Consider the following 25,898-nt stretch of genomic DNA (forward strand, 5'->3'; position numbering starts at 1 on the left):
GTACCAGAACCAAGGACAGGATCAGCCCTGTTCATAGCAACACCTGCCAGCTGCACCCTTATGTTCTAAAGGTCTTCCCTTGTAATTGTGCAACTGTTTTTGAGCCCAACCAAGGTTTATATAACAGAAACTTTTACCCATTGCCATATCCAATTTTGATTCTTGATAAGTAACTCATGTGTCTAACCATACTCTTGCAATCTTCCCCTTTATAAGTCTCCACCATTTCATAGTCCAGTGGAACACAATTCAAGTGCTTCTTGAGCCTGTGTCTTCTGGGCTACAGTCTTGATAAACCCTCAGTGGACACCTTTTTATTTCAATCAGGTCTTTTCTAAAATTTTGGTTAGCACCGTGCAAACTTCATTCTGTTGCTTCTGACAAAGACAGACTTCAAAAGGCATCAGAAGCAGTTGTATCTGGAAGCAGCTGGAAGGCTGGAGTCATAGTTTTTCAAGCTTTCCCTACTAAATTCTTGAGATTGGCTCTTCCCTCAGTTACTTGAGTAAATTTTACCTTTGCAATGATGGAGAGGGGAGAATACCTATTTTTGACTTCTTGTTTTGAGAATCTGTGACCCTTTTTTCCTTGGACTCAAGTAGGAGACATCTGTTTAATGTGAAACCTGTTATTTTGTGGTCAGTGGGGTATATTTTCAGAGTAATATATCTGGGGATAGTGGGAGAAACTTTCACATATTCAGGTATGGGGAAGTCATTCTGGCTTATACATTGGATTTGACATGAACTTTATGATAACTAGAACAGCCTGTCTTATGGTCTGTTTTCATACCTTGTATATCTGCTTTAATTCTTTTATTTATTTATTTATTTTTGCTTTAATTCTTAAAGAGTGCATTATCCAGAGGTAAAGAATGTCCACTTTGAAGATAGGGATACAATGCCTCCCTTCAAGTGCCATCAAAGTTAAGGCTCTCTTCCCAGATGCCAAAGTCATACTAACTCTCTGGGCATGTGCTGACCTGTCTCTTTGGAAACTTTGAAGGAATGTTCCCATGTCATGTTTGATGTGTATTCTTTTTTCTGATAAGCTATAAAACTGTACTGAAAACCATGCTTCTCTAGGGCTATTTTTCAGAGCTACTGAGAGGCTCTCTCTGTGGTATAGACCTCAATTTTGCTTGAAGAAAACTCCCTTCTGTTCCTTATTATAAACTGCTTATTGATTATTTGTGTCCACAGGGTTTTAGTTGTCCTGCTAAATTTGTTCTTGAGGCAACTATGGTGTGATGGACATCTGATGGACATCAGAAGATCTTAAAAAGCTAAGATCTTCAATGAAATCTTAGTTTTATTAATTATGAGCCTCGTGACACAGGACACACAGGACCGGCTTCCTGTTCTCCCAGAATCTCTCTAATAATCCCTATTTCCAGTATATTTCTTTTCGTTCTTTCTTTCTTTCTTTCTTTCTTTCTTTCTTTTTTTTTTTTGTGGGCAGGGGAGGGAGGCTGAAGATATCAAGGTAAAAGACATGTAAACTTGCTTAGCTAATTATTTCTGTTTGGCCATTCAAATTGTTTGAATTATGTTAATGTTAACCAGAAATTCCAAGAATGGAGACCTGGTTGAAATACACAGGTGTTTAATTGAGGTTTATTAAAGTTTATTAGGACTGTAGCCTAGGAGACACAAACTGAAGAAGACCTTGAATTGTGTTCCACTGGACTACGAGGTGGGGGAAGCTTAACAAGGTAAAAAACCCAAGGTTACATAAATTATTTGTCAAGAACTGGGATTGGAGCTGTATGGATTAATGGTTAAGCAAGGGTAGGTTGAGGTTCAAAATGATTACAGAATGGAGTGTGTGGGTACTTGAAACTATAAGGCGGCAGCTAGCATATACTATTTTCTTTTTTTTAAAGGTGACATTTTACCCATTTAAAAGAACACCATTTAGACAGTGTTAGTGTATTCACAACATTGTGCATTATCTAATTCCAAGATATTTTTATCACTCTGGAAAGAAATACTGCCCATTAAGCAGACAGTGCCCATATGTTGTTTTGAAAATGGCTAGTGGTATCGTTGAGTTTGATACAGTTCTGAAAATTCAGATTCTCAGATATGCAGAAATATGTCTGAAACCATATCCACTATGGCTACCCATTTCCATTCTGGTGGCCAGGACCATAGTTAACTTCATTTTAATTTTTAAATTATCTTAACTATGTCATCATTAGCTGTTTTATGTATTGGCAGCTTGACTATGCCAAAGCCTTTGACTGTGTGGATCACAATAAACTGTGGAAAATTCTGAAAGAGATGGGAATATCAGACCACCTGACCTGCCTCTTGAGAAATCTGTATGCAGGTCAGGAAGCAACAGTTAGAACTGGACATGGAACAACAGACTGGTTCCAAATAGGAAAAGGAGTATGTCAAGGCTGTATATCGTCACCCTGCTTATTTAACTTCTATGCAGAGCACATCATGAGAAACGCTGGACTGGAAGAAACACAAGCTGGAATCAAGATTGCTGGGAGAAATACAATAACCTCAGATATGCAGATGACACCACCCTTATGGCAGAAAGTGAAGAGGAACTAAAAAGCCTATTGATGAAAGTGAAAGAGGAGAGTGGAAAAGTTGGCTAAAGCTCAACATTCAGAAAACGAAGATCATGGCATCCAGTCCCATCACTTCATGGGAAATAGATGGGAAACAGTGGAAACAGTGTCAGACTTTATTTTTGGGGGCTTCAAAATCACTGCACATGGTGATTGCAGCCATGAAATTAAAAGACGCTTACTCCTTGGAAGAAAAGTTATGACCTAGATAGTATATTCAAAAGCAAAGACATTACTTTGCCGACTAAGGTCCGTCTAGTCAAGGCTATGGTTTTTCCAGTAGTCATGTATGGATGTGACAGTTGGACTGTGAAGAAGGCTGAGCGCCAAAGAATTGATGCTTTTGAGCTGTGGTGTTGGAGAAGATTCTTGAGGGTCCCTTGGACTGCAAGGAGACCCAGCCAGTCCATTCTGAGGGAGATCAACCCTGGGATTTCTTTGGAAGGAATGATGTTAAAGCTGAAACTCCAATACTTTGGCCACCTCATGAAAAGAATTGACTCATTGGGAAAGACTCTGATGCTGGGAGGGATTGGGGGCAGTAGGAGAAGGGGATGACAGAGGATGAGATGGCTGGATGGCATCACTGACTCGATGAACGTGAATCTGAGTGAACTCCAGGAGATGGTGATGGACAGGGAGGCCTGGCATGCTGCGATTCTGGGTTGCAGAGTCGGACACAACTGAGCGACTGAACTGAACTGAATTGAATGTTAGTATAGTACATCAAAATATTTTAAAATCTTTCATATTCAAGGACAAATTAGATTTTAGATACATGTGTATATTAGTGTTAGATATAACATTACAAGATACTCTTTAAAATATAAAAGACATAGAATATGCTGATATTCCTCTAAATCATAAATTCCCAACTGGTCGTTAACTCCAGTCCAGAATTTTGAGCCTTTTTGGCATCAAACTATTTATGTCAATAATTCTCAATTCTGGTTGTGTGTTATACAATACAATACAATACAAATTCGCTTAGTCGTGTCTGACTCTCTGCGACCCCATGGACTGTAGACTACCAGGCTCCTTGGTCCATGGGATTTTCCAGGCAAGAATACTGGAGTGGGTTGCCATTTCCTTCTCTAGGGGATCTTTCCGACCCAGGGATCGAACCCAGGTCTCTCACATTGTAGGTAGATGCTTTACCATCTGAGCTACCAAGAAAGCCCCACAAATTCCTTAACATAGCTTAAAGGGCTCTTCAAATCTGGTCCCTACTTATCTCTCCAGCGTCATCTCTCTGGCACTGCCTGATTCATCCATAGGTACTCTTTGAGTTTCTCCAAGCAATCTAAGCTCCCTAAGCATATCTCTTGTCTTTATTACAGGTCTGGTACACTCAACCCGTTCTCTTCACAAAGCTAAGTCCTATTCACCCTTTAGACTTCAACCTAAGTTGAAGATGTCACTGGAATAAATTTTCCTCAGTTTAGTTGCTCAGTCGTGTCTAGTGCTTTGTGACCCCAGGGACTGCAGCACGCCAGGCCGCCCTGGCCATCACCAACTCCTGGAGTTTGCTCAAGCTTATATCCATCCAGTCGTTGATGCCATCCAACCATCTCATCCTCTGTGGTACCTTTCTCCTCCTGCCCTCAATCTTTCCCAGGATCAGGGTCTTTTCAAATGAGTCAGTTCTTTGCATCAGGTGGCCAAAGTATTGGAGCTTCAGCTTCAGCAACAGTCCTTCCAGTGAATATTCAGGACTGACTTCCTTTAGGATGGACTGGTTGGATCTTTCTGAAACTGGGTGAACTGTGCCTTCTGTGTGCTCCTGCAGCACTCCACACATAAAGCACACATCAAGTGTTCATTCTTATTCCTCATCACCTAGCCCTGTGGACTGCTGTCCAGTTCTTGATTTCTAAATACTCTGACCCAAGGAAAGAAACCAGGACTCCTTGAAGAAATGGCTGATTCCGGTCTCCGGCGAATGCGGGCGGGTGTGCACACTCCGCAGCCAGGGCCTGCCACCCGCCCTCCGCGCAGCCCGGAGCCGCCTCCTTCAGCCCGGACTCTCCCGGACATCCGCGCATGGATCCCCACACCCGGGTTGTGTGTTAGAACCACTTAATTTTTTAATTAGCAATACCTGGACCCCAACCCAGTACAAATAAACTAGAATCTCTAGAGTCATCATTGTACACAGAGAAAACAAGACTAAAGAACAGTGTTTCTGTTTTTGTCAGAGTGGCAAAGTCCCACAGAAGAGAGTCCAAAGTGGGTTTAATTGATTGATCTCTTTACACCTAAGACAGGTGCAAATTGAATTAGCAGGGACTGTTATAAAAGCTTTAGGTTTCAGGCTCACAGTCGTTTGAGTGAGAAGAGGAGGCGCCGGTGGATCTGGCTGTGGTCCTGATTCTCTGTCTCTCCTGCCTGCTTCTCCTCTCACTCTGGAAACAGAGCTCTGGGAAAGAGAAGCTCCTGCTGGGCCCCACTCCTCTCCCGATTCTTGCAAATACCCTACAGTTAGATGTTAATGACATCAGCAAATCCTTAAGCAATGTAAGTAGGTTTTATGCTCCTCCAGTGGCTTGCAAACAGTAAGCAAATTAAGCCCAGTTATGACACTAATGGGCTGCCGTGGGGTTTCCCAGGTGGTGCTAGAGGTAAAGAACCTGCCTGTCAATACAGGAGACTTAAAAGACTCAGGTTTGATCCCTGGGTCGGGAAGATCCCCTGGAGGAAGGCACCGCAACCCACTTCAGTGTTCTTTCCTGGAGAATCCCATGGACAGAGGAGCCTGGCAGGCTACAGTCCACAGGGTTACGAAGAGTTGGACACGACTGAAGCAACTTAGCATGCACGCACAGTGGCTCAGAGAGTAAAGAATCTGCTTACAATGTGGGAGACCAGGGTTTGATCCCACCCCTGGGTCAGGAAGATCCCCTGAAGAAGGGAATGGCTACCCATTCCAGTAGTCTTGTCAGGAGAATTCCATGGACCGAGGAGCTTGGCAGGCTGTTGTCCATGGGGTTGCAAAGAGTTGGTGCAAAGAGTCATCAGTCCTAAAGGAAATCAGTTCTGAATATTCATTGGAAGCTGAAACTCCAATACTTTGGCCACCTGATGTGAAGAACTGACTCATTGGAAAAGACCCTGATGCTTGGAAAGATTGAAGGCAGGAGGAGAAGAGGACAACAGAGGATGAGATGGGTTGGATGGCATCACCAACTTGATGGATATGAGTTTGAGCAAGCTCTGGGGTTTGCTGATGGATAGGGAAGCCTGGTGTGCTGCAGTCCTTGGGGTTGCAAAGAGTCGGACACGACTGAGAGACTGAACTGAACTGACTAACACACACACATGATACTAATACATATTTCTGGGGGCACATTGTCTAAATAGGTCCTTGTGTAGGGGGAGGATGGGGGAGAGGAGCACTGAGGACCGTGTTCAAGAGGAAGCGCACTGCCTGGTGGAGGAGTTGCGAAAAACCAACGGTGAGTGATTCTGTGCTCTGTAACTCTGACCTTAACAGACTGCTGTCTTCTCTGTTGACATCCTTGGAAACATTTCAGGAAAGGCCACATCGTTCACATGGGTTGTAGTTGTCAGCCCTTCTATGGAGCTGGGGAGTGTGAAGAAGAGAGAACCAAGCGAGCTTTTGTGTATGTGTGCTTGTCATATGTGTACTCCCATAACTGTGCATGCAGTGTGGATATTGGTTATTTAATTGTAATGCTAAACTTCTTTTCAAGTCAGAAGTCACAAGGAATGGTTTTGAATTGCTTCCTGACAGCGTTAGATAATGTTTTTCCATAGCATAAATGTGGTTGTCTATTTCAGAGCATTTCAGCAGGGAATATTTGTTAAGTGGACAGGGTTAGAATGACCTCATCATGCCCTTATGTACCATGAAACGTGTGACTTGTATGTTACATAATTGAACTATATTTATATATTAAGCATCACAGACGCATCTGAGGGCCCAGGCCTGTAGTTTGGACCAAGAGTAATACAATCTATGGTTTTATCTTCTTAGACATATCTTAGTACAGTTCTTATCTATTTTGATTTCTCTGTGTAGACAGTACCATTTAAAAATATCAGCTTTCATTATTTCTTGTTACTTAATACTTAGTATATTGATTTATATATACAGTTTAAGACTTCACTTTCACTTTTCACTTTCCTGCATTGAAGAAGGAAATGGCAACCCACTCCAGTGTTCTTGCCTGGAGAATCCCAGGGACGGGGGAGCCTGATGGGCTGCCATCTATAGGGTCACACAGAGTCGGACATGACTGAAGTAGCAGTATTTATAAATTTTGAATAAATACTTGCTGCATCATAATTCTGCAAAATACACAAATACCAAGTTTGAAAATGTTTGGTTTAACTTGACTTTAGGATTATCAGTAACTGCTACCTGGTCTTCTCTGAATCAAATTTGGCTTTGCTTTCAGTTTGCTAAACATTGCCCCCTTTTTACTAGATTTTGGTAACAAATGTATGGTAATTATTTACTTCCCACTACTAGGTGCAATGACCTGTACAATAGTTCTCACAAGGACTCTGATTTTCAGCTCATATTTCAAATTATTCTGTTTTAAAATTCTTTCTTCTATATTAAATGAAAGACTTGAATCGGATTTACTGTGAATCACATATTGACAAAGAAATGCCCAAGGCTTTCAACATTGCCCTTTATCTATCTAGCCAAAATAAAAGTTGTTTTAAACTTAGATCTCTGTAATTTAAAAGGAACCTGGTGTAGAAGCTCCTTAATGAAGCCTGGCATAGTTCCATACCTTAACCGTTTGTTCCAACATTTTACAAAAATTTGTAGTTAAAAAACTATATAAGATCTATGATCTTAACAAATTAAGTGTGCATTATAACTATGGATGGACATTATACATGTACATTGTACATGACATTATACTTGTAAATTATAACTATTGTATAAGAGACAGTGACCAAAATCATACCAAAGGAAAAGAAATGCAAGAAGGCAAAGTGGTTGTTTGAGGAGGCTTTAAAAATAGCTGAGGAAAGAAAAGAAACGAAAGGCAAGGGAGAAAGGGAAAGATAAACCTAACTAAATGCGGAGTTCCAGAGAATAGCAAGGGGAAATAAAAAGGCCTTTTTGAATGAACAATGCAAAGAAAGAGAGGGAAATAATAGATCTCCTCAAGAAAATTGGAGATGACAAGGGAACATTTCATGCAAAGATGGGTACAGTAAAGGAAAGAAATGGTAAGGACCTAACAGAGGCAGAAGAGGTTAAGAAGAGGTAGCAAGAATACACAGAAAAACTGTATAAAAAGGTCTTAATTACCTGAATAACCACAATTGTGTGGTCACTCACCTAGAGCCAGACATCCTGGAGTATGAAGTCAAGTGGGCCTTAGGAAGCATTGAGTTCAGTTCAGTCACTCAGTCATGTCCGACTCTTTGCGACCCCATGAATCACAGCACGCCAGGCCTCCCTGTCCATCACCAACTCCTGGAGTTAACTCAGATTCACGTTCTTCCAGTCAGTGATGCCATCCAGCCATCTCATCCTCTGTCGTCCCCTTCTCCTCCTGCCCCCAATCCCTCCAAGCATCAGAGTCTTTTCCAATGAGTCAACTCTTCACATGAGGTGGCCAAAGTACTGGAGTTTCAGCTTTAGCATCATTCCTTGCAAAGAAATCCCTGGGCTGATCTCCTTTAGAATCGACTGGTTGGATCTCCTTGCAGTCCAAGGGACTCTCAAGAGTCTTCTCCAACACCACAGTTCAAAAGCATCAATTCTTCGGCGCTCAGCCTTCTTCACAGTCCAACTCTCACATCCATACATGAGCACTGGAAAAACCATAGCCTTGGCTAGATGGACCTTAGTCGGCAAAGTAATGTCTCTGCTTTTGAATATGCTGTCTAGGTTGGTCATAACTTTTTTCCCAAGGAGTAAGCATCTTTTAATTTCATGGCTGCAGTCACCATCTGCAGTGATTTTGGAGCCCCCCACAATAAAGTCTGACACTGTTTCCACTGTTTCCCATCTATTTCCCATGAAGTGATGGGACTGGATGCCGTGATCTTCGTTTTCTGAATGTTGAGCTTTAGCCAGCTTTTTCACTCTCCTCTTTCACTTTCATCAAGAGGCTTTTTAGTTCTTTGCTTTCTGCCATAAGGGTGGTGTCATCTGCATATCTGAGGTTATTGATGTTTCTCCTGGCAATCTTGATTCCAGCGTGTGCTTCTCCCAGTCTAGCGTTTCTCATGATGTACTCTGCATAGAAGTTAAATAAGCAGGGTGACAATATACAGCCTTGACATACTGCTTTTCCTATTTGGAACCAGTCTGTTATTCCATGTCCAGTTCTAACTGTTGCTTCCTGACTTGCATGCAGATTTCTCAAAACATAGGTTAGGTGGTCTGGTATTCCCATCTCTCTCAGAATTTTCCACAGTTTATTGTGATCCACACAGTCAAAGGCTTTGGCTTACTACAAAGTTAATGAAGGTAATGGAATTCCAGCTAAGCTATTTAAAATCCTAAAAGATGATGCTGTTAAAATGCTGCACTCAGTATATCAGTAAATTTGGAAATCTCAGCAGTGGCCACAGGATTGGAAAAGGTCAGTTTTCATTCCAATCCCAAAGAAAGGCAATGCCAGACTTCCATACAATTTCATTCCAATCCCAAAGAAAGGCAATGTTCAGACTTCCATACAATTTTACATGCTACCAAGGTGATGCACAAAATCCTTCAAGTTAGGCTTCAGCAGTATATGAGCTGAGAACTTCCAGATGTACAAGTTGGGTTTTTAAGAGGCAGAGGAAGGCAATCTGAAACAGATTAGATTGCCAACAGTTTTTGGATCATGGAGAAGGAAGGGAGTTCCAGAGAAACATCTACTTCTTCTTTATTGACTACACTAAAGCCTTTGACTGTGTGGATCACAACAAACTATGGAAAATTCTTAAAGAAATGGTAATACCAGACCACCTTACTCATCTCCTGAGAGACTTGTATACAGGTCAAGAAGCAATGATTAGAAGTGGACATGGAACACGGACTGTTAAAAATTGGGAAAGGAGTACAACAAAGCTGTGTCTTGTCACCCTGCTTATTTAACTTCTATGCAGAGGTCGGGATTCCCTGGTGTGAATTACCAGGCTGGATGAATCACAATCTGGAATCAAGATTGCCAGGAGAAATAACAACAACCTCATATATGCAGATGATACCACTCTACTGGCAGAAAGTGAATTTTTGTGTAGCTATTTGAACATTGAAGATGGAAGAAAATGCAACATTTTTTGCCATGTGATGCTTTATTATTTCAAGAAAGGTAAAAACGTAACTGAAGCACAAAAAGGATTTGTGTAGTGTTTGGAGAAGGTGCTATAACAGATCGAACATGTGAAAAGTGGTTTGCAAAGTTTCACATTGGAGATTTCTTGCTGGACAATAATTCCTGATCAGGTAGATCGACTGAAGTTGATAGTGATCAATTATTGAGAACAATCCAGGTGGAAGATAGCCAACATACTCAAAATATCCAAATTAAACATTGAAAATAATTTAGACCAGCTTGGTGGTTATGTTAATCATGTCACGCGAGTGTATGTTCCTTAGTTTTTGTCTTGTCACAACAAAGATTTGGAGTGATGGACATTAAAGCCCCCTCGGCGTGTCACAGCTCTCGGGTTTTAGATAGACCGTGTTATATCTGTCAGGTCTTAAAAGGACCATGTTTTGGCTCTTAGACAAATCAGTGTTATAGCTCTATTTTATTTAGAAGAGAGCAGGAAAATCCATCTTCAAGGCGTGAGGGCACATTGATCCAAAGACACGAAGAGAAGAGCACCCCAGTGCGCAGGAGAGAGAGCGAGAGAGCGAGAGCTAGCTTTGGCTCCTCTTTTTATGTGTTTCTCTCTCCCTGGGCCTGCCCTATGTAAACTGGGCCAGCCAGGAGTGTTGTTTGTTTTACCTGAGGTCCTCACTGTGGTCCTCAGATCTTCCTTTGTTCTATATTTGCAGGCTTTTCCTTTCCTTGTCTTTTAGCCACAGCTATTTTGGACTCCTTTTCCCTATTCTACCTACCTAACAGTCACATAGATGATTTTATGGGAAAAAAAAACTTGACCATATTTCCATATGCAACTCTCTACTTAAACGCAATTAAAACATTCATTTTTAAAACAAATTATGATGAGTGATGAAAAGTGGATGCTGAAAAATAAAGTGAAATGGAAGAGATCATGAAGCAAGCAAAATGAATCACCACCAACCACACCAAAGGCCAGTCTTCATGCAAAGAAGGTAATGTTATGTTTATGGTGAAACTCTATTATGAGCTCCTCTGGAAAACCAAACAATTAGTTCCCACAAGTACTGCTTCCAGTTAGCACTTGATGAAAAATGTCTGGAATTAATCAACTGAAAATGCATAAATTTCCATGTGGATAATGCAAAACCACATGTTTCTTTGATGACCAGGCAGAAACTTTTACACCTTGGCTGGGAAGTTCTGATTCAGCTGCCATACTCACTGGACATTGCACCTTCAAATATCAATTTATTTTGGTTTTTACAAAATTCTCTTAATGGAAAAATTTTCAGTTCCCCAGAAGACTGTAAAAGACACTTGGAACATTTCTTTGCTCAAAACCAAAAAAGTTTTAGGAAGATGGAAGTAAGAAGTTGTGTGAAAAATTGCAGAAGTTAGGGGAACAAATGGTGAATGTGTTGTTCAATAAAATTCTTGGTGAAAATGAAAGATGTCTTTTTTTTAAACTTCAACAAAGGAAGCTTTTTGCCAGATGGATACTTCTCGTTTCTATAAGTTTGACTCATTTAGATACTTCGTATAAGGGGAATCATGAATCCTTTGTCCTACTGTGATTGGCTTTTTCCGCTTAGTACAGTTTGCTCAAGGTTCATCTATGTTGTGTCATGTGGGAAGATTTGTTTCATTTTTATGGCTGAATACTATTCCAGTATTTATATTTACATTTTTCTTTATTCATTAATCATGGGGGGATATTTAGATTGTTTTACCTCAACTTTTAAGGTTATGGAAGTACAAATATCACTTTGAAAGTTTGAGTCAGTTCTTTTGAAGAGAAACTCAGAAAGGGGATTCCTGGGTTATATGGTAATTCTAGTTTTGATTATTTGGGAAACCATCCTAGTGTTTTCCACAGGAGCTTCTGGTAGTAGTAGTATTCTACCTCCCCACCCTCACCAACAGTTGTTATTTTCTTCTCCACTCCCTTCCTCTCCTTCCTTCTATTCCTTCATCCTTTTTTTTTCTTCTCTCTTTTTTTTGGGGGGGCGGTAGTGCCTATTCTAACAGATAGAATAGGTGATATCTCTTGCTTCTGATTTGCATTTTCTAATTTGGAGTATATATAAATCTTGACAATTTTCCCACTACTTTGTAATGCAAGTGTCTGATTTGATCCTTGATGGCTGAGGCATCCATTTCAAAGGGGCATCCAAAGCTGACTAAATAAACAGCCAGAGGACTAACTAGATAAAGAGCTGGTTGCCTCCCCCAACTGAATCTCCTTTGTTTTAGAGGAGAAATCTTGCTTGATTTCAGTGACGGACTCTTTTGAGCTATGTTTTTTCCCTTTCTCTTCCTGTGCTTTAAATTCCCACTCATATATATTAAGTTCACCAATAAAGAGTATTGAATCGCATTTTCAGTTGTACACCTTGAACTAATATATTGTAACTCAGCTATGAAAGTGAAAGTGAAGTCGCTCAGTCGTGTCACTAAATGGTATTTTTAAATGACCTCTTTAATTTTCACCATTTTCTCTTCAAATTAACAGGCATCTTGGGTGAAAAGGGTACAAGAAAAGGCAGTGGAAGTGAATTGAATAATTAAAAACAACCCATTATTTAATTACCTGTGCTGAAATCTACTCATTTTAAGTTAAAAGTGAAGGGTTGATTTTATGCTTGTTGAATATTTGTTAAGGGAATTCGTAGATACGATATTGTTTTGTTGTAGCAATGTGTTCCAGGAAACAAACTACTCAGAAGGACAATGCAGATAGTGGAGTGCAGTTTATTACACCGGCGGGCCCAAGGCAGAGTCTCCTCTTAGCCAAGGACCCTGACCAGCATTTGTGAAAATCTTTTATACCCCATGTGAACGTGTCTGAACCCACCACTCCAAATTCCTTGAGATTTAAATAAACCAAGGAAAATACAATCTCAATAACCCCATCATTCACGTGCTATGTGCTCATGTGCTCAAACAGTCAAACAATTACCCAATAATCAATAAACCCGAGGTTACACTCTGATAGATACAGAAAAATTTATGGCCTGTCTGGAGGAAGGGGTGATTAGTGTATGTTTTCTCTTAGGCGATGAGTAACCTAGATACGATCTTCAAGGTTCCCTTGTCTGGAGGGGGTCTTATCCTTCTGTTGTTGTTTTCATAGGCACTAAACACAGAGTTCAGAGTCCATTGGAAAGGTGGCCGGGCATGATCAGCATGAACAGGCCTAAGATGGAGTCCAGGCCCTATGAATTCCTTCTTCAGTTTAAAGTTTCTAAAACAACTTTCACATGTTATCATAAACACCAAATGTTTTATCTGTATATTTCAATGGTGTCTTAAAATTGTTTCTGATTTTTTAGCCTCACCCTGCGATCCCACTTCGGAGAAGGCAATGGCACCCCACTGCAGTACTCTTGCTGCAGTCCATGGGGTCACTAAGAGTCGGACACGACTGATCGACTTCACTTTCACTTTTCACTTTCATGCATTGGAGAAGGAAATGGCAACCCACTCCAGTGTTCTTGCTTGGAGAATCCCAGGGATGGGGGAGCCTGGTGGGCTGCTGTCTATTGGGTCACACAGAGTCGGACACGACTGAAGTGACTTAGTAGCCGCAGCAATCCCACTTTCATCCTGTGCTGTGCTCCCTGAAGTGTGATCTGCTCCATTATTTTCCAGAACCGTTTTGATTATAAAGATCAGACTTTTCTAAATCTAATGGAAAAATTGAATGAAAACTTCAGGATTCTGAGCTCTCCATAGGTTCAGGTGAGGCCAACGTCCTTTCTTCTTGAGGAATTGTTGCAGGAAGAGGGACCCCTTCCATGGCCTGAAACTGGGCTCTTGTCTAACATTTGAAAATGAATTGTCTGAGGAGACACATGTGCTGACAAAGCAAGAGATTTTATTGGGAAAGGGCACCCGGGTGGAGAGCAGTAGGGTAAGGGAACCCAGAACTGCTCTGTCAAATGGCTTGCAGTCTTGGGTTTTATGGTGATGGGATTAATTTCCTGGTTGTCCTTAACCAATCGTTCTGACTCAGAGTCCTTCCTGGTAGTGCATGCCTTGTTCAGCCAAGATGGATGCCAGAGAGAAGCATTCTGGGAGGTGGTTGGACAGGTGGTGTCTCCTTTTGACCTTTCCCAAACTCTTCTGGTTGGTGGAGGCTTATTAGTTCCCTGTTCCTTACCAGGAACCTCCTGTCATAAAACAGCTCACATAAATGGTTACTATGGTGCCTGGCCAAGGTGGGCTGTTTCAATCAGTGTGCTTCCCCTAACAAAATCATTTCTGCTATTTTCTCCATGAGGTCCAGATTTCTATACACCAGGTGAAAGTGTGAAGAGCACAGTCCTGCCTAGAGCTTAGCATCATAGTGTTCATCTGGGGCTGATGGTTGAGCCCTTTGATAATAGACAAGAAAATGCATGCCCAGAAAACAGAACTGCAATTCAGTCCTATTGACACTGTTCAGTGGTTTTCACACCAATTTCCAGAAACCAGTTTGGTAACTTCTCCAAAGGGATGCCTGCAGCAATTGTAGGACTTCTAGGTCCTTCTGGAAAGGCTCCCACTACTCACAAGTCTTGTCATTCAAACTCCACTGTTGACTAAAAAATATAGTCACATCCTGAAAGTAGAGTTATTTTATTTGGTGGGAATGGTTAGGACTCTGAGTGAGGGTGACCACATCTGAGGAAACTGCTCCAAGGAGGCAGGAGGAGAGTCAGGCTATATACAGGTTTGCAACAAAGGGAGCAAGCAGACTGAACATCAAAGATCAGATATCAAGTTAAGGAATCTAGCGGTCTGTGTATGAGAAGATGCAAGCCTCTTGGCTCACTGAATTCATTCCTTCCATATGCACCTCAGCTCTCTGGGGCCAAATCCAGTTTCCTTGCTCACCTAGAGGAATGCAGCCTCTTAAGTTTCTTCTGGCCTTCCGCCAGCTCCTCAGCAGTCATCTTGAGGGGGTGGCAGCATCTGTCAGATCTCAGTTTTGGGAGCCCTCATTTACATTTGGAAGCCAGAAATTACTAATGGCTATGCCATTTCTTGTTTATTGATATGGAAGGAGATACGTTGATTTCATACCACTTAGGTGCTATTTAGGGCTTTCCCGGTGGCTCATGGGTAAAGAATCCATCTGCAATGCAGGAGATGTGAGAGATGCAGGTTCCATCCCTGGGTCAGGAAGGCGGGAATGGCAACCCACTCCAGTATTCTCACCTGGAGAATCCCATGGACAGAGGAGCCTGGCAGGCTACAGTTCATAGGGTCACAAAGTGTCAGACACGACTGAAGTAACTTAGCGTGTGTGTGCGGACACACACACACACACACAGTTGCTATTTAAGCACATTAGTTGACAGAAATATCTGCATTTAGTAAGGAAGAGAATATCTACTTCAAAGGGGAGATTGCTGCCAGAGGACAACTGGGATAGGAGGGAGATCTTGATGCTTCGTTTGGCATCTTAACCTACAAGGTAATTGCATTGGGAATGACAAAATGATTGTTTTTGTGTGTGTAAGAAACATAAACAAACATTACAGGTGTACCCTGTGCTAAGCTGTGTTCTACCCTCTGCCTAAGAGACATCACAGAAGTTACTTAATTCTTCTGGTGCCAGTTACTTTATCCATAAAATATTGGTTGTGTTTCCTGGTTCTTTAGGAACCTTTCAGCCCTAAAATATTGATTTTATGTTTGAGTGTATGAGACAGAAGTAGAAACATCAAGGACCAGCTCTGTGTCCTTTTCAGGTTGTCTAAATTCTTTTGTCATCTACAAATGTAAATCATAGTATTTTATATCATCCTATATTTCATGATGGTAAGGAAGAATTGAGGTAAAATATGAGAGAATTGAGATAAAAATGCATTTATGCTATAAACATGATATATGAGTATAGGAAAAATTATCATATTTGATCCATGGTTGCCGGGAGCCAGCGTGAGGAATCCCGCCCATGGCAAAGGTCATGAGGAAGGAAGCCCGACAAAACGCAAAGGCGTGGTCTGGCTTCAGGGCTTCCCCCTGGGTTTTCCTGAATATCTGTCCTCAAAAACCAGAGTCGGCCTGATTTTATTGTACTGTGCTTTCCACTCTTCTGATATTCTCTGGGAAAAAGTTAACTCAGGGCTTCAGTCTCCTGCATATGAAAGGAATGTTTCAGCTCAAACCCTTCTGATGGCTCTCTAACTTGCCTGACAGGTTCCCCCAGACTTTTTACAACTTGTGAATTATTTATAGCCCCCCAACTGCGAAAGGCACGAAGCTTAAAGCATCTTAAAGATACAGAGCCTTTTCTAAAAAGCTAAAAATTATATTGGTGATGGGTTTCACTGTTGAGTCAATGACTGCTGCCAGGCCTCCATATTCTTTATCTTTTAGACAGCTGAAGGATATTAATCAATGTAATTGGGATATAGAAATAGGAATATAGTAGTTTTGATGTTAGTAACACTAGACTTTTGAGTTAATTAACTTTCTCTTTGTTATAAATCACTTGTTTCATTGTTATAAATTGCTGTGTCCGTGCTATGTAAGAATGTAACTTTATTTAGTGCTTTTTGAGAGTGGCACCAGACTTTGAGAAGAACAACACTTTTAAGACAAATAAGTCTTCTGGTTGACAAACCCTTATCAGAAAAGGGCCGTAAAATGTTAATTGGCCTTCTGGCCAGAAGATGATGTAAATCACCTAAGATTTGTGTATACAACTAAGTATGCAGAGAGAAAGCCTGGTCTCGATAAGAGTCAGGGCTGCTGACGCTGCATAATTTTGTTTTATCCACTGATCTCTATGTAAAATCAAAAGGTATATAAGGCCTTTCTGGACAATAGAGGGGAGGCCAGTCACTGGAAAGACTGGTTTCCCCCGTGTCTTCTTTTCTTACTGTGTTTTCTGGATGAATTCCCATCTGGGGCGTGGAGGCTCGCCATGTATACTTACTTGCCCAGGCTTCTAAGATCCACAAGAGAGGAAGCCCAAGGCGGGGCACCCCCCGCTATTCAAGAGGATGCTGGTGGCCTAACGTAGATGGTGCAAGTTCCTTGTCGTGGAACTTTATTGATTTCCCACGTAAACCAAGTTATTCAACCTCTTTTCTCCACTAAATTTTCCTACTACACTATTTCTTCCTAATCTCTCTTTATATTTCTAATTAAATAAATAAGTTTTCCTCACCTACGCCGTCTCCCCTTTGAATTCCTTGGATCCACTGGGGCAGGACCCCGGCACATGGTCATAATTTTCTCCCTCAAATGCATCTGTCAACATATGTGTGTCTGTTAGTCACTCAGTCATGCCCGACTCTATGTGACCCCATGGACTGTAGCCCACCAGGCTTCTCTGTCCATGGGATTCTTCAGGCAAGAATACTGGAGTGGGTTGCCATTTCCTCCTCCAGGGGATCTTCCCAACCCAGAGATCGAACCCAGGTTTCCTGCATCGCAAGCAGACTCCTTACCATCTGAGCCACAAGGGAAGCCTATACTCATATAACATGATATATGAATATAGGAAAAAATTATCATATTTGATCCAGGGTCATGATTTTCTCCCTCAAATGCATCTGTCAACATAGAAAATTATGTATTTGTGAAGTGAAAATTTCTCTCAATACAGAGACCATGTTATATTAATATTTATACCACAGTTGTTAAATAGGGCTTGGCATGTTAAATAACACCAAAATTAGATTGATTATATTTTTTGCAGCCAAAGATGGAAAAGCTCTATACAGTCAGCAAAAACAAGACCAGGAGCTGACTGTGGCTCAGATCATGAACGTCTTACTACCAAATTCAGACTTAAATTGAAGAAAGTGGGGGAAACCACTAAACCATTCAGGTATGACCTAAATCAAATCCCTTATGATTATACAGTGGAAGTGAGAAATAGATTTAAGGGACTAGATCTGATAGACAGAGAGCCTGATGAACTCTGGATGGAGGTTCGTGACATTGTACAGGAGACAGGGATCAAGACCATCCTCACGGAAAAGAAATGCAAAAAAGCAAAATGACTGTCTGGGGAGGCCTTACAAATAGCTGTGAAAAGAAGAGAAGTGAAAAGCAAATGAGAAAAGGAAAGATATAAGCATCTGAATGTAGAGTTCCAAAGAATAGCAAGGAGAGCTAAGAAAACCTTCCTCAGCGATCAATGCAAAGAAATAGAGGAAAACAACAGAATGGGAAAGACTAGAGATTTCGTCAAGAAAATTAGAGATACCAAGGGAACATTTCATGCAAAGATGGGCTCGATAAAGGACAGAAATGGTCTGGATCTAACAGAGGCAGAAGATATTAAGAAGAGGTGGCAAGAATACACAGAAGAACTGTACAAAAAGGCTCTTCACTACCCAGATAATCACGATGGTGTGATCACTCACCTAGAGCCAGACATCCTGGAATGTGAAGTCAAGTGGGCCTTAGAAAGCATCACTACGAACAAAGCTAGTTGAGGTGATGGAATTCCAGTTGAGCTCTTTCAAATCCTGAAAGATGAGGCTGTGAAAGTGCTGCACTCAATATGCCAGCAAATTTGGAAAACTCAGCAGTGGCCACAGGACTGGAAAAGGTCAGTTTTCATTCCAATCCCAAAGAAAGGCAGTGCCAAAGAATGCTCAAACTACCACACAATTGCACTCATCTCACATGCTAGTAAAGTAATGCTCAAAATTCTCCAAGCCAGACTTCAGCAATACATGAACCGTGAACTTCCAGATGTTCATGCTGGTTTTAGAAAAGGCAGAGGAACCAGAGATCAAATTGCCAACATCCACTGGATCATGGAAAAAGCAAGAGAGTTCCAGCAAAACATCTATTTCTGCTTTATTGACTATGCTAAAGCTTTTGACTGTATGGATCACAATCAACTGTGGAAAATTCTGAAAGAGATGGGAATACCAGACCATCTGACCTGCTTCTTGAGAAACCTATATGCAGGTCAAGAAGCAACAGTTAGAACTGGACATGGAACAACAGACTGGTTCCAAATAGGAAAAGGAATACTGTATATTGTCAAGGCTGTATATTGTCACCCTGCTTATTTAACTTCAAGGCAGAGTACATCATAAGAAATGCTGGGCTGGAAGAAGCACAAGCTGGAATCAAGATTGCTGGGAGAAATATCAATAACCTCAGATATGCAGATGATACCACTCTTATGGCAGAAAATGAAGAAGATCTAAAAAGCCTCTTGATGAAAGTGAAAGAGGAGAGTGAAAAAACTCAACATTCAGAAAACAAAGATCATGGCATCTGGTCCCATCACTTCATGGGAAATAGATGGAGAAACACTGGAAACAGTGTCAGACTTTATTTTTTTGGGCTGCAACATCACTGCAGTTGGTGACTTCAGCCTTGAAATTAAAAGACACTTACTCCTTGGTATGAAAATTATGATCAACCTAGATAGTATATTGAAAAGCAGAGACATTACTTTGCCAACAAAGATCCGTCTAGTCAAGGCTATGGTTTTTCCAGTGGTCATGCATGGATGAGAGAGTTGGACTGTGAAGAAAGCTGAGAGCTGAAGAATTGATGCTTTGGAACTGTGGTGTTGAAGAGTCTTGAGAGCCCCTTGGACTGCAAGGAGATCCAACCAGTCCATCCTAAAGGAGATCAGTCCTGGGTGTTCACTGGAGGGACTGATGCGAAAGCTGAAACTCCAGTACTTTGGCCACCTCATGTGAAGAGTTGACTCATTGGAAAAGACCCTGATTCTGGGAGGGATTGGGGGCAGGAGTAGAAGGGTACAACAGAGGATGAGATGGCTGGATGGTATCACCAACTCGATGGACATGAGTTTGAGTAAACTCCAGGAGTTGGTGATGGACAGGGAGGCCTCGTGTGCTGTGATTCATGGGGTTGCAAAGTGTCTGACATGACTGAGTGACTGAACTGAACTGAACTGAGTATACCTAAGAAGAGTCAGAATGACTCCTCAGGTAAAAAATAAACAATTACAAACAGGTGTAAAATATAAATATCATAGTGTAATATGAAGATGGATATGATCTCTGCACACACTGTTTGAGGAAATGTAAGAGAATGGCTTAATCTAGCTGGACTTCTGCATGTCAGGTGGTTGAAAATAAATTTAATATATTTGCATGAAAGAGAAAGAAAGGAATTTCAGATGGGTGAATAGTATATGTAGAGGTGCAAAGGTGTATGATGGGAAAGAGTAGGTGAATGAAAGAGAGAAGCCTTAATTGAGTGTAAAGTAAAATGAATTGTCATAGATATGGAGTTTGAGGCTGGTATCCGAGACTGAACCCTGCACCATTAGTTGAAAAGACTGTTTTCCCCACATGAACCATTATGGCATTAAGTAAAAAATCAGTTGACTTAATCAGTGGAAGGGTTTATTTGTGTAATCTCAAATATTTTCCAATAGTCTATATGAAAACCTTGTACCATAACACATTATCTGTTCTTCTTAATTACTAGCATTGTATTATAGTTAGTTTTGAAATTGAGAAGTGTGAGTCCTCTAAAATTGTTGTTAATTTTAAAGAGTATTTTGGCTATTCTCAGTGCCCTGAATTTTCATACTATTTATAGGATAAGCTTATCAACTTTTGCCAGGAAGGCAGTAATGATTTTGGTAGGGATTGTAGGAAATCTGTAGATCAGTTTGTGGAGTAATGTCATTAAAAAAAATTAGATGAAATTCACATAGCATACAATTATCCATTTAAAGTGTACAATTTTGTGGTATTTATTGCACTCACAATATTGTGTGATTACTTGCTCTCTCTAATTTCAAAACTTTTCCATCACTCTGCAGAAACATACCCACCCAGTAAATGATCACTAACACATCTTGTGTTAACTTGTTATCTGCTTTATATCTCTATGAATTTGCCTATTATGTATATATCATATGAAAGGTCTCACAGCATTGTCCCTTTTATTTCTAGCTCTTTCACCTAGTATGGTATTTAGGAGGTTCATCTAAGTTGCATGTATCAGTACTTTGTTATTTTCTTTTATCGTTGAATAATATTCCATTTTTGCACATATTATAATTTTTTTAATGCATTCATCTATTGGTGGACATCTGTGTTGTTTCTGTCTTTGAGTCTTATGAATAGAGTTACTGTAAACATTTGTGTACAAGTTTTTGATGGACATTTTTTCATTTTTGTGGGAGTGTATTTATATGAGTAGAATTGATGAGATATGTGGCAATTTTATGTATAAATTTGAGGAACTGCCAACCTTTTTCACAGCGACTACAGCAGTCATGTTCCCACGAGCAATGTACAGGGGTCCTGTTTACCCACATAGTGGCCAATATGTATTTTATAATTTTTTGTAATTACTAAAGCTAGCCTAATTAATGTGAATACTGGCCAGAATACTGGAGTGGGTAGCTGTTCCCTTTTCCGGGGATCTTCCCAACCTAAGGATTGCACCTCGGTCTTCCTCATTGCAGGCAGATTGTTTACCAGCTGAGCTATCAGAGAAGCCTTGTTGGTCGGATAGTTCTTCTATTTCAATTAAATAATTTTTTACCTGTCAATTATACCTCAGTAAAACTTGGAAATTTTTTATGTATTTAATGTGTGTGTGCATGCATGCTCAGTTGCTTTAGTTGTGTACAGCTCTTTGGGACCCTATGGACTGTAGCCCACCAGGCTTCTCTCTCTATGGGACTCTCCAAGCAAGAATACTGAAGTGGGTTGCCGTGCCCTCCTCAAGGCGATCTTCCAGACCCAGGGATAGAACCTGTGTCTCCTGCATCGCAGGCAGATTCTTTACCACTGAGCCACTGGAGAAGCCCATTTAATGTGTACAATATACTGTTTTGATACACGTATGCTGGAGGCTATGCTTAGGAGCTGAATGGGATTTTGAACTTGCTTCTCTGCCAGACTGGGTCATACAATGTTCTCTGTAGTTTCTGGGTACTTGTGGCTAGGATTACTGGTAGGAAAAAATATTGTATTTTTGCTTGTTTTTCCTATGCTCTTGGTATCATATTGAACAAATCATTGCCCAGACCAATATAAAGAAGCTTTCCCTTTTTGGTTTCTTCTAGGTGTTTCATGGCTTTAGGTCTTATGTTTACGGCTTCAGTCCATTTTGAGGTGATGTTTTGTATGTTGTACGATAGTGATTCAAATTATTATTTTTTGTAGGTGGTGATCTAGTTTTCCCAGCACTCTATTTTTGAGAAATTGTGCTTTCCAGATTATGTATCTTGAGATCAGTTGATCATAAATTTGTCTATTTATTTTTGGGTTCTTTATTCTTTTACATTGGTCTGTGTACCTGTTTTTATACTGTTTTGATTATTATAGCTTTATAATATAGTTTGAAATCAGAAAGTGCAATTCCTCCTCCCTTGTTCTTTTTTAGTATTACAGTGGCTATGCAGGGTCCTTTGTTGTTTCATATGAATTTTTAAAAAAATGTTAATTATTGACTTTTGACTGCACTGGGTCTCCATTCCTCTGCAGGCTCTCTCTAGCTGTGGCAACTAGGAGCTCTTCTCTAGTTGTGGTGCATGGACTTCTCACTGTGGTGGCTTCTTTTGTTGCAGAGGATAAGCTCTAGGGTGCCTGGGCTTAGTAGTTGTGGTGCATGGACTTAGTTGCCTCATGGCACATGCGATCTTCCTGGAGCAGAGACTGAACTCATGCCCACTGCACTGGTAGGCAGATTCTTAACTACTGGACCACCAGAGAAAACCTTGCATATGAATTTTAATTTTTTATCTATTTCTGTGAAACTTCTATTTTGATACGTATTTCATTGAATCTGTAGGTTGCTTTTGGTAGTATAGACATTTTAACAATATTAATTCTTATTCATATACATGGGATATCTCTCATTAATTGATCCTCTTTGTTTTCTTTTTTATAGTTTTCAGTGTACAGATCTTTCGCCTCCTTGATTAAATTTATTTTAAGTCTTAGGAGATCCAACCAGTCCATCCTAAAGGAAATCAGTCCTGGGTGTTCATTGGAAGCACTGATGTTGAAGCTGAAACTCCAACACTTTGGCCACCTGATGCAAAGAGCTGACTCGTTTGAAAAGACCCTGATGTTGGGAAAGATTGAAGACAGGAGGAGAAGGGGACGACAGAGGATGAGATGGTTAGATGGCATCACAGACTCAATGGACATGAGTTAGGGTAAACTCCGGCAGTTGGTGATGGACAGGCAGGCCTGGCATGTTGCAGTTCATGGGGGTCACAAAGAGTCAGACACAACTGAGTGACTGAACTGAACAGATCTGAACTGAAGTAGTTTATTCATTTTGTTTCTATTTCTTGAAGTTCTGTCAGTTTTGCCTCACATATTTAAATGCTCTGATGCACTTGGAAATAACACCATCCACTTTACAGTTAATGTCTCTTATAATAACAAATAATTATGCTTCTTCCTTTCCATCCTCTGTATCATTGTTGTGGTTCATTCCACTTACATATAAGCATAAGGTAAGGGTAAGTGAAGTCGCTCAGTCATGTCCGACTCTTTGTGACCCCGTGGACAGTAGCCTGCACCAGGCTCCTCTGTCCAAGGGATTTTCTTGGCAAGAGTACTGGAGCGGGTTGCCATTTCCTTCTCCAGGGAATCTTCCCGACCCAGGGATCGCATCTACGTCTCCCGCATTGTTGACAGACGCTTTACCGTCTGAGCCACCAGGGAAGTCCATATATAAGCATATGTATATTTATACATATGTCCATAACCATTACATAATCAAATATACTGTTGCTATTTTCTGCAAATTTTTATCTGTTAGAGAAATAAAGTAGACAAGCAAAACTTTTTATTTTACTGTCACTCATTCTTTCTTTATAACCCTTTCTTTATGTAGATGAGTTTCTGACCTATATGATTTTCCTTCTCTCTAAAGATGTTTAAAACATTCTTTGCAAGCCAGTTCAAGTGGCAACAAATTCCCTCAATTTTGTTTGCTTGTTTGCTCAGAAAGTCTTCACTTCTCCTTCACTTTTTAAAGAAATTTTGAAGGATACAGAATTTAGATGGTTGGTTTGACCATCTGTATGTATTCTTTGGAGAAATGTCTGGTGAGGTCTTCTGCCTGTTTTTCAATTGGGTTGTTTATATTTGTGTTGCTGAGTTGTATAAGCTGTACATTTTGAAAATTAAACACTGGTTGATCACATCATTTGCAAATACTTTTCTCCCATTCTGTAGGTTGTCTTTTCGTTTTGTTTATGGTTTCCTTTGCTGTGCAAAAGCTTACTAGTTTGATTAGGTCCTGTTTGTTTATTTTTGTTTTTCTTTGTATTGCCTGGGAGACTGACCTAAGAAAACACTGGTTCTATTTATGTACCAGACACATTTATCTAAGCATACTCCTGGATGCTGTAAGTGTTTAATTTCCAGGGTGCAAAAATAATTGCTCAGACCCTTTGTGCATGGCCAGTAGTTGTTTCAGTGGATGGACTGATTCCTAGAACATCCTCTCTGCCTTTTGTGTGACATTACTCTAGAAATGCCATCCTCACAATACTGAGTGTCCAGATCTATGACAAGGTAAGTTATTTGTTTATTTAGATTATCTTTAATTGTTTTGTGTAATAATGATAGGCTGTGTACACATAACCACTGTATCTGCAAATCAAATTCAAGCAATGGAAACACTAATATTGTTTTATGAGAGCACTGCTTTTCTGACTGACTTCAGTAATTTTGAACTGAGAAGCCAAAAGCTTGTGTGATGCCACTGTTACTGAGGGAAATTAACAAGAGCACACATTCAGTGAGTTTAGTCTGTCTTAGTTGTGTTTATTACATAATAAAAGACATGGCACTGGGGCGCTGGAGATTATAAACGCATCATAAAATTAATGCTAGTCTAGGGACATGTTTACAAAATATGCTTTTTTTTTTTGCGTGTTAATGATCCCTTCTGCTGCTGCTGCTGCTGCTAAGTTGCTTCAGGCGTGTCCGACTCTGTGTAACCCCATAGACAGCAGCCCACCAGGCTCCACTGTCCCTGGGATTCTCCTGGCAAGAACACTGGAGTGGGTTGCCATTTCCTTCTCCAATGCATGAAAGTGAAAAGGGAAAGTGAAGTCGCTCAGTCGTGTGTGACTCTTGGCGACCCCATGGACTGCAGCCCACCAGGCTCCTCCGTCCATGGGATTTTCCAGGCAAGAGTACTGGAGTGGGGTGCCATTGCCTTCTCCAACGATCCCTTCTGCTCAGTATTTAAAACTGCCTGCTTGTTATGTATTCTGTGTCACATCATCGCATCAATCCTAAAACAGTGTTACTTGTCCTTTTCGATTGCTGTCTGTCTCCTTATTTATGAGAGATGTTCATTTAGTTTGTCAGCTTTGGCATTGCATTACTCCTTCCCATCCCTTTTTCCCCTTGGGCAGAGAAAGCCTCAACCTTCTGTTTTTATGATTGTAGTGTGACTTCAAGCTGTATATTCTTTTTATTCCTACATTTGTTTCTTTGGTCAAGCTGCTAATTGTATTGCGTGTGGCATACAACCATGATGGTCCTGTATTGTCTTTGTGAATCCACCCTCTTTATTATAATTTACATATAGTTCATTTTAGGTTGTGCTGCAGTATTAACTTTTATACAATTTCAGCTTCATCGTGAATATACAGACAGTGTTGAGTTCATGTACATTTTTAACAAAGAAGAGCGTAATGAGATCTTGATTCAGGCTTATAACATCTTTCATGTTATGGCCCTAATTTATCTATTTCTACTAATTAAGATTTTGTTCATCTATAAATAAGAGAAAACCTATTAATAAATGATTTAATGAGTAGTGGCCATATCTATCTCACATTATGAAGAATCTTCTGTCAGTGTAGGAATAGTACAGTAATCCTGAAATATCAGGGATTCATATACCTTCCAGTTGTATTTACTTGTGCTGAGTATATAGAGCTCATGTGCTAGTAAGCTAAGTTGCCTCAGTTGGTTTTGACTCTTTGTGACTCTTTGGACTGTAGCCTGCCAGGCTCACTCATTAGTAAAACTTCCTGTCCCCAAATGATGTTGGTGTATTCTAATAACTCCTTCAAATAT

The 25,898-nt window shown here is 40.5% G+C and overlaps 1 protein-coding gene across 1 annotated transcript in view; it reads left to right on the forward strand.

Annotated features, from left to right (window-relative positions):
- The first annotated feature begins 5,969 nt into the window (after positions 1–5,969).
- Positions 5,970–25,898, forward strand: part of LOC114110336 (cytochrome P450 2C4-like) — a 37,544-nt gene continuing 17,615 nt past the window's right edge. Inside the window, exons 1-2 of the mRNA XM_042239080.2 lie at positions 5,970–6,045; positions 7,041–7,060. Of these exons, the coding sequence (XP_042095014.2) occupies positions 5,970–6,045; positions 7,041–7,060 (96 nt within the window). The remainder of the gene's footprint in view (positions 6,046–7,040; positions 7,061–25,898) is intronic.

This window comes from Ovis aries, chromosome 22 (assembly GCF_016772045.2).
Source record: "Ovis aries strain OAR_USU_Benz2616 breed Rambouillet chromosome 22, ARS-UI_Ramb_v3.0, whole genome shotgun sequence".
Lineage (NCBI taxonomy): Eukaryota > Metazoa > Chordata > Mammalia > Artiodactyla > Bovidae > Ovis > Ovis aries.